A 9,209-nucleotide genomic window follows, 5' to 3' on the forward strand; every position below is an offset into this window, starting at 1 on the left:
TGGCTCCCGCGCTGCAGCCGCGCGGCACAGCGATAGTTGGATAAACGATTGAGCTAGAATAGCCTCAACGTGCAAACACATTCAGATCTTTGTGTCTGACAGCGACGTACTGTTCTGTGCAGCCTGCTGAAGCACTTTCTCATGTAGCATCCTTTCTCCCAAGGACATGCTGCAGTTTGTGCAGCTCTGTGTGTTGGCCGACTCTACTGCACTTTTCTTTTTAACGTTTGTAGCTAGATAACAACATGCGCTATAATCTTATGACGATGTGACCAGCTCAGTAACCGCACAATTATCATTTGGACAAATCAATTCAAGCGTGGAGGCGTCGTGTCAGAGAAGAGGCGTACACAAACCGATGTGTGTCAAACTGGCAACAACAAAAAGGATCTTAGGAAAAGTCAATAAACTGCCTTTCTTAATATGTTTTCAGTGTGAGAAAATAAGGACCTTTTGAACGTTAAAGTATGAAAACATGTCACAGTAGAGTTACTAAATACTAATATATGAACTTGAAAATGAGCATAGTATGTCCTCTTTGAAGTGTGTTAATGTTACCCCTTGAGTTTATTTGAAAAAACCTAAATAACGTGCGTGTTACCAATTCAAGTATTTCAATGAAGTCGGTCCAACTATTGTATTTGTTCAGTGTTAACAAACTAGGAAGCAAACGCAAGAAGCAGCTTTATGAGACATGCTGCAAAGACGACAGAAATGTAGACAAAACAAGAATGCACACACACACACGCACACACACACACACACACACACACACAAATCCCACTGGCTTTCATTCCTCCAGGTGTTGCAGACACACCCGACTGCTTTTGAGTTATTTTAATTCAGAGCAAAGTGTGAAGATTCAATCCAGCACACTCTAAACACACACACACACACACACACACACACACACACACACACACACACACACACACACACACACACACACACACACACACACACGTATGGAGCACAGAGCGTCACACTCTCTCCAGCTGTCTGTGAGAAGAGTGGCTGCAAAGCAACAGGACAGTCTGTACAGTAACAGAGGCGTTCTGTCTTTGCAGGACTGACGTTCCTTCTGCGAGCTTTCATCCTCACACCGAGACAACAGCAACACCATCTGTGTGTGTGTGTGTGTGTGTGTGTGTGTGTGTGTGTGTGTGTGTGTGTGTGTGTGTGTGTGTGTGTGTGTGTGTGTGTGTGTGTGTGTGTGTGTGTGTGTGTGTGTGTGTGTGTGTGTGTGTGTGGTGTGTGTGTGTGTGTGTGTGTGTGTGTGTGGTGTGTGTGTGTGTGTGTGTGTGTGTGTGTGTGTGTGTGTGTGAGAGTGCAGGTACACCTTTGAAAAATAGGAGCGGTTACTCGTGTACATTAGAAATCAAATTGAGACGGACACCGCTTCATAACGTTATGCTTGAATTGAACAGTGGGCCGAACTGAAACAGGTTACCAAGACAAACAGAGGTGGAGAACGTCAACAGCAGCCAGTGGACTGCATATTTAAATATTTCAGGAACTGCTTCCAAGTGTGTGCTATTTTCAGACCTGATCCATAATTCAACATTAGCATTTTTCTTGCTGAAACCTTATCCAGATTGCTTTCGTGAGAATCTGTTCCACCAGTGAAAACATTTGGTAACTTGTCCTAATGCTAGCTGTTACTGTTTAGGACAATACACTGTGGAAATGATGCTATCAGGAAAAAGAGAGATATTTATTAAAACAGGTTTAGTGGACAAAACCTCTGCTCTTGGATAAAGGCTAGAATGCTAACAAAACACATGTTTAAATTCTTCATGCAGAAAAAGTATGTATGCTTTAAAAAGGCCGTTTCACACATTCCCTCTTATTAAAGGGAAGTGTGTGAGCACACAGGTGTGCACTTTCACATTAGCACTATTAGCATTTTGAATGTGAAACACCAAAGTCCTTGGTTTCAAACAGTTCATCAGTATATGTATATCAGCCGATAATAATACTGTATATAATAACTCATATGCCAACAATCGCTGTCCTTCATGGTAAGAATAAATCCAATAAAGTTGCGCTGTTCAAATTTGACTCAGACATTTGGAGATGAGGAAAGCTAATAACTACAGCATAGGGATATTGTTTAAAAATCAAAGAATATGTTTGCCTGCCACTATCAGAGCTATTCATATCATTGTTTTGAAAGTATGAAACATTTTCGGAAAATCAGCAGAAATGTAGAAACAGCTGTTTCATATTCACATCGCTGATACGAGAGGAAAGGAAGTCGATGTAAAGGTCCCATGTCACGCTTCTCCCCTTGTGTTATGAAGGTCTTTCTGCATGTGAACGGTCTGCAGAGTCAAACCCCTCAAAGTGCACCCTGTAGCGAGTAAAGCTCTTACACAGAGAAGACCTGCCTGCTGCCCCTGAACGCCTCGCTGGACATTTCTCTTTTCCATTGTTTGCTTCCTGGGTTCTGTGACGTGTGAACACCCAGATCAACAACAAAGGACCGGATTGGCTCAAATGGACCAATCCGCGGAGCTCCTCCCACACCAGGACCCCTTGGCTATCTAACAGGGAGCCCCATTGACTTGCATGGAGCTTCCTGAGCGCTGGTAACAGACGAGTTGGGATGGCGGAGCAATGCTCTCCGCAGACCCGTTGACTCACAGCGTTAGAAACCTTTTTCTTTCTCGATATCAAGCCACACGTATTGTTTTGACTTCGGCTGTGAGTGTGTGTGCTCAGGATGAGTTTCGCTTTGTCTCGCTGTTTCGCCGACCCGGAAACCTGTCCGCTCCTCGCAGCAACGAGCCTCGCAACGGCCCGACCAATCAGAGCACAGTGGGCTCACAGGGAGGGGGGAGGAGCTCCAACAAGCCGTTTAGGACAGAGAGTGAATACACAGACTTTACAGAGATGCTGTGAGAAACCAATGTGAGTTTGGAACATTGAACAATGTGAATCTATTCTAGTCGACTCAACGATGGAGTTATGATCAGTAGAAATGGCCGTGACACGGGACCTTTAAGTTGTTTTTACCACTATGAAATGAAACCAGGCAGAAAGCGTCTATGGATCTACGCCGTGTTTCAATCCTGTGCTGCAGCTACGCAACACACACCACCGGGCACACAGCAACACAAAGGGATATAGGAGCAAAACTAGACCAATCAGATTCAACTGTGTACACTCTCAGTTGGAGACGCTGACAGTACAATATCAACACTTACATGTGAACTCTGTGATGACTCGTTATTACCAGCAGTCCTTTAATAATACATAAGTAGATTTGATTCCTTGTTGCTTTTAATTGAAACTGAGCCGTGGTGTTCATCAGTCAAGTGGAACTTCTGTGTGAACTATTCATATCTTAAACTGCACTGTAACTTTTTATTCATGTATTTTTTCTTTTAATGTTTCTTTTATTATCTTTTACTATTTTTAAATGCCTTTGTCTGAATGTCTTTCATTTGTGTAAAGCACCTTGACTTGCCTTGTGTTGAAAGGTGCTGCATAAATAAACGTGCCTTGCCTTGATATATAACATTGATACGAGCATCGTTAAACTATCTTTTAAAGAATAAAAAAACCTATATGTTTCTCCTGAGCCTAATCTTGACCTTGGCTAGCAAACTGCAGATGACCTGTCAGTGGACAGTAGCAGCCATATCAGACAGGAAGGGGGGGGGGGCTTTAATGCCCTCTATACGCACCCTGTAGCCTGCAGCCTGGGGAGGCCTGCTGAAGAGATTAGGTGTGTGTGTGTGTGCGTGCGTGCGTGCGTGCGTGCGTGCGTGTGTGTGTGTGTGTGTGTGTGTGTGTGTGTGTGTGTGTGTGTGTGTGTTTTTTGGGACCCCTCACAGAAGATCTTCCCACTCTTTGAGTCACCCCCTTTTCTCTCTTTTCCCCCCATTCTAATCCTTAAACCTCTTAATCCTCCCTCCTCTCCCTCCTTCTGTGCCCTCGCTCCTGACTTCCTTCCTCTTCCGTCCATCTGGTGCCAAGGGGCCAACAAACACCTGGTGTCGGCCTCAGATCAAAACAAGGTGGAAGAACTTCAGAAATGTTAGAAAGAATCAAAGTGAAGCGAGATGTGAATTCCATAAAGTCTTTGCGTACCGATAGAGTGGTGCAGGAACGAGTCCTAACACCTGGGGATGGGGTAGCATTTGACCACTTCCTGATTCCTTGTCTGGAAGTCTGTATTAGTTGTTGGTTGGATACCTGAAATAAGACATGTGCTCAACAAAAGCATACTGTAGGAGATTTTCATAAATATTCCAATGGTGAATGTCGGAAGTTGCTCTGAGTCATAAAAAGTGACAGAGTGAGGCTACTAAATGTCATCATGCTGAACATTAGCCACCTGCAGCTTGGCGGTGTCCATGCGCAGCCATGTGACCGTGATGTACGGTACTTCCTGTATATCCTAACATTAGCTTTACACTTCTGGTGATTGCATGTATACGCTACGAGAGTCATAAAGTGGGTTTAACTATTTAAAATGAGCCACATGTCTTATTTCTGAAATATTCCGATGGAAAAATCCCATTGCTTTTTCTGAGGAAGGCACTTGCGATGCTGACTATAAAAATATATAGGGTAACCATACCATACTGAAGATTACAGAAAAACAATATTGAGAGTCTGGAAATAGAAAACAAATCATATTTGACACTAAATCTGTAGCAAAAGTTTTCCAAAGATCTTATTTTCTGCAATATTTAAAAATCCAAGAGGAGAATCCCATTGCCTTTGGAGCAGGGAGCTCTCGGGGAGATGCTAACTTCCGGGTCGGCCTACAAAAACACGTCATCACTGCAGCACTCCATAGCGTGCACATGCCTCAACAGCAACACAAGCAGGTGCCTCCATTAACCCGTCACTCCAGCACGTCCCAACCCGTCTGAAATGTCTACGACCTCTCCGCCGAGCACATCAATATTTGACACATTGTTTCTATATTCACATTTTGAAACCTCAAAGGGACCCAGGGGCTGATGGGAGCTCTTGATTCAAGAGAACATGTGTCCTGCTGTGCTGTAAGAGTTGTCTACGTCACCGCATGGGAGAGGTTGGTCACTGCTGCAGTCAGCACTTCACTCACTCCCCTCTGCATGACTAGCAGCCTCTGGATTAGGAACTCAATGGAGGTTTATCAAGTCAATGGAGGCAGTCTCTGAAGTCTGTGGTGTGTTAGAGGTGGACAAAGTGTTCGTTAGCACTTTGAATCAGTGAGTCCAGCTGCTGAATTCTCACAGCGACTGATTGGCCCAGAACCTGGCGCCCTGGCTCCGGGACACGTTGGTTTCTGCCAGGCTGGAGGCGGGGGAACTCGTGGCAGATAACATCCAGTATCAGTTTAACCTTATCCCTGCCAGCTGCTCCGGTATCAGGCAGCCGACCGGGGGAGAGACCTGCCGTCAGGAACAGCATGTTCATCGTCCACTGTTCATAACCGCTCAAACGGGTTCTCTGAGTTACGCTGAAAGGGCGCTTTGAAATATATTGCTTACAAGAAACTCAGAGAAATAATTAAGACGATGTATCAGGTTTAAACGAATTGAATTGTACACAGTATTTGTGACCTATCTGGAATTTAGTCTGATAATTAGACTGACTTTCTTACGATGTATTTATAAAATGTTTCTGTTGCACTATATTTGAATGCTTTCTTTCTTTTACTCTCTGTAAAGCACTTTGTAAAAACGTGTTGAAACGTGCTATGAATGCACTTGCCTTGCCTCGATATAGCTGGATCAGATATCGGTGACAGTGGATTGATATGGTATCCAATCTTTTAATAAAAAACAACTAGTTTTAGCGGCCATTGTTCTGTCACTATTTTTTCAAGCAGCACCTCTTTTCACCCTCTGTCTGAAACCAGAGCCGAGGGTTGGCCAATAGAAGCGCACTAGTGACGTCACTGTAGCGCAGATGTAAATAAAGGACTACAATGGGGGCGTTTCAGACGGGGTGGGGGGGGGAGAAACTCAAACAGTAGTAGGGCCCCTTTAATCTCACAACTACAACAAAAAGCAGACCCATTGGAGTCCGTGGTCGATTCAGTTCAGTCAGAGAGTCACATGTGGGATCTAAGTGTAGCTTTGTCGACTAAGATCAACGATGACGGCATACACTAACTAGAAGGAAAGTCAGAGAGTGCAGACCTTGGCTAAAATGCTAAATGTAGGGATCTTCCTTTGCCGTTAGTCTCTCCATAACCCCACTGTCTACAAAAAGAACCACATGATGGTGGAAACTCACAGAGTGCATCTACTAACTATCACAAGAATGAGTCAATGGTTTTCCTATCGTGCTTCTATGAAGCCCTCGATGTACATTTAAGATATAAATGCTCTCTCAACACACCTGTTGCAAACTATATACATGCCATCATTAAATACAACAACAAAAGACTATTTTCCTTTGCTTTTGAACGAACTGAAACATTAGTATACAACCATTAACTATATCTATCTACTCTACACATATAGCATGTATGCTAACGCTAACTAATGGATGCCATGATCCATCAGTCACTGTATGGAACATATGTGTGATGGTTGCCCCGCATGTTCCTATTTATGAGACAGTGCTGTGAAATAATTCAATGTCAAGCTGATGTGAGAGTCTATGAATTCTGGGTCTCTGCATTTTGGATGTCTTATCGGCCTGTTACTGAGTGCATTCGATGTTTAGCAGAGGTGTGACCAGATGTGTGACTGTTGATCTTTTTTAACATGCATCGCCACGGGAACGTGAAGGTATGATGAAAGAAAATGTCTGTCTCGTCAATCCTTTGTCCTTCACTCTGCATACTGTAAAACACTACTGCTTCACTCATGCTCACTTTCTGTAAAACCCAAGTCCTTCTTTGTCCAGAGTGTGCTGCCCCCCCCCCCCCCCACGGTGAGCCAGCTGATGAGGCCATTATCTGCTGAACCTGTGCCTCACAGAACATTAAACACATCACTTCCTCTCCAGATGCAGCTCCCCTTTAGGCAGCAGTCAGGAAGTGAAAACAAGTGGCCATTAGAATGGAAGCAGGCCATGAGTGCTATGTGGGATGCTGCTGCACGCCTGCTTCGGCACCACCCTTCCTTCAGGAGCCGGAGACCGGCCTCACATGTCCCACAGCAGGTGGGGGGGCAGCTCGGTGTCTGCTCTGGGGCTTTTGGTGCCATTTGCTTGTGGTGGAAACCCCAGAGGCATCCAACTGCAATGTAGCTTTGCGTGAGGCAGCTGTCGCACACCGAGTCCTCCTCACCACGAGACGCCGTTACAGAAAGTGCCTCCTGTTTTAGAATGCTCCCAGCCTGAAACCTTATTCCCACAAAGCTAAGACTATTAGTGTTTGGCGGATGGATCGCCATGTGATCACCGTACAGAGGCTTTTAAAAGGTGCTACGGTATATCCGGTCTCGTCTCCTCATATCTTCCATTCCCCACCACACCCCATCTTCTCCTCTCCGCCGAGGGCAGCACACACCGCCTCGCCAGCGTCCATGTGTCGGCTCTATCTAACTGTTAGTGTCGCTGCAGCCCACGAGCTATAATGTCCTTGTTTTCCCCATTATTGTCAGTGATTTCTCTCCCTTTACACACACACACACACACACACACACACACACACACACACACACACACACACACACACACACACACACACACACACACACACACACACACACACACACACACACACACACACACACACACACACACACACACACACACACACACATTCATAGTGACAAAGCCACTCCAGCCTGCGTGTGTGCGTAAAAAGAACTGAGGGATGGGGTGCAGTCCCCATTGATGAAAACGAGTGGGTGAAGGATGGATAGTGCTATGATTCATCCCCACGCCCCTCACCACCGCCGCCCCCACCGTCACACCCCGTCCGCACGGCCCTGTCTACACCTGGAACACGTTTGACCCTGTCTCAACTCCACTGACAGTGATTGTATATTGTTTTAACGTATTGATTCCAGCAGCATCCACCCCTCAGAAGCCCCCCCCCCTGCCTCTGCTGGTGCTCACTTCTCTTAGCACAGCACCACCTCGGGTGCTGGATGTGAGGGGCAGGAGGTGCTGACCACTACCACAGTAACGCTGGGTTCTAATGGGCAGCTCCATTTGACGAACTGGGATTAGAATGCGTTATAAGTTCCACAGAAAGGGAAGAAAATGTTCCTCTTACTTTAGCATGGCTTGTTCTTTATCCTCTTCCTCCTTTTGCCGAGCCATCACTGCCATGATGATCTTCCTCTCCTCCTCGGTCAGGTGGCTGAGGTCCGGCAGGTCCGGCATGTTTGGCGTCGCGGTGGGTGGGCGAGGGCCACCCTGGGGCCCCACCGAGGCGGACATCTTTTCCACCACCACCACCACCCCACCTCCTCCTCCTGCTGCTCCTCCTCGGCGAGTCGTTTCGGCTGAAAGGTTTCCCGGAGCGTTTCCGAGCCACACCTCACGACATGGTCCGCGGGCGGAGCGGCAGCGGCAGCCGCGGACAGTGCACGCCGCTCATGGTCGCAGGCACCCTCGGTTGTGCTTTTGTTTGTCCTCTCCGGGTGTTTCTCCCGCCACGCTCTCGTCGTCGTTCCCCCCACCTCCCGGCTGCCCGCCTCTGCCCTCCACCGCCCAGATTCACCGGGAGCCCATGTCCGTTTTTCTCACGCCGGGAGTTGAGTCGAGTTGAGGGGGGGCCTGCTGAATCTCTCGCCTGGGCTGTGGTGCCGTCGTCGGGCTGGAGCTGGATGTTGAGGCGGTATAGGCGGAGTCCGTGGAGCCTCTCTCTCTCTCCCCTCTCTCTCGCTCTGTCTCTCAGTCAATGGGATGCAGCCCTCCTCCTCTCTCCCTTTATTTTTGGCGGAGGAGCATGCAAGCACAGCCTCTACTGTGGCTTCACACACACACACACACACACACACACACACACACACACACACACACACACACACACACACACACACACACACACACACACACACACACACACACACACACACACACACACACACACACACACACACACACACGGCTCACAAAGTTTAACAGTCATTAGCGTGACGGCGGCGTGTGGTGCAGTGGGTTGTGCGTTGGTGTTGGGATCACGGGTCACAGGTTCAAACCCCACTGCAGTCAGCAGTCGTTGTGTCCCTGAGACACTTCACCCCAAAGTGCTCCTGTGGGGATCGCCCACAGTACTGATACTCAGTCGCTTT

The 9,209-nt window shown here is 47.1% G+C and overlaps 1 protein-coding gene across 1 annotated transcript in view; it reads right to left on the reverse strand.

Annotated features, from left to right (window-relative positions):
* Positions 1-8,871, reverse strand: part of rims1b (regulating synaptic membrane exocytosis 1b) — a 94,577-nt gene extending 85,706 nt beyond the window's left edge. Inside the window, exon 1 of the mRNA XM_071203500.1 lies at positions 8,186-8,871. Within this exon, the coding sequence (XP_071059601.1) occupies positions 8,186-8,352 (167 nt within the window). The 5' untranslated portion in view covers positions 8,353-8,871. The remainder of the gene's footprint in view (positions 1-8,185) is intronic.
* Positions 8,872-9,209: the final 338 nt, after the last annotated feature.

Source organism: Pseudochaenichthys georgianus, chromosome 1 (genome assembly GCF_902827115.2).
Source record: "Pseudochaenichthys georgianus chromosome 1, fPseGeo1.2, whole genome shotgun sequence".
In the NCBI taxonomy this organism is placed as follows: Eukaryota; Metazoa; Chordata; class Actinopteri; order Perciformes; family Channichthyidae; genus Pseudochaenichthys; species Pseudochaenichthys georgianus.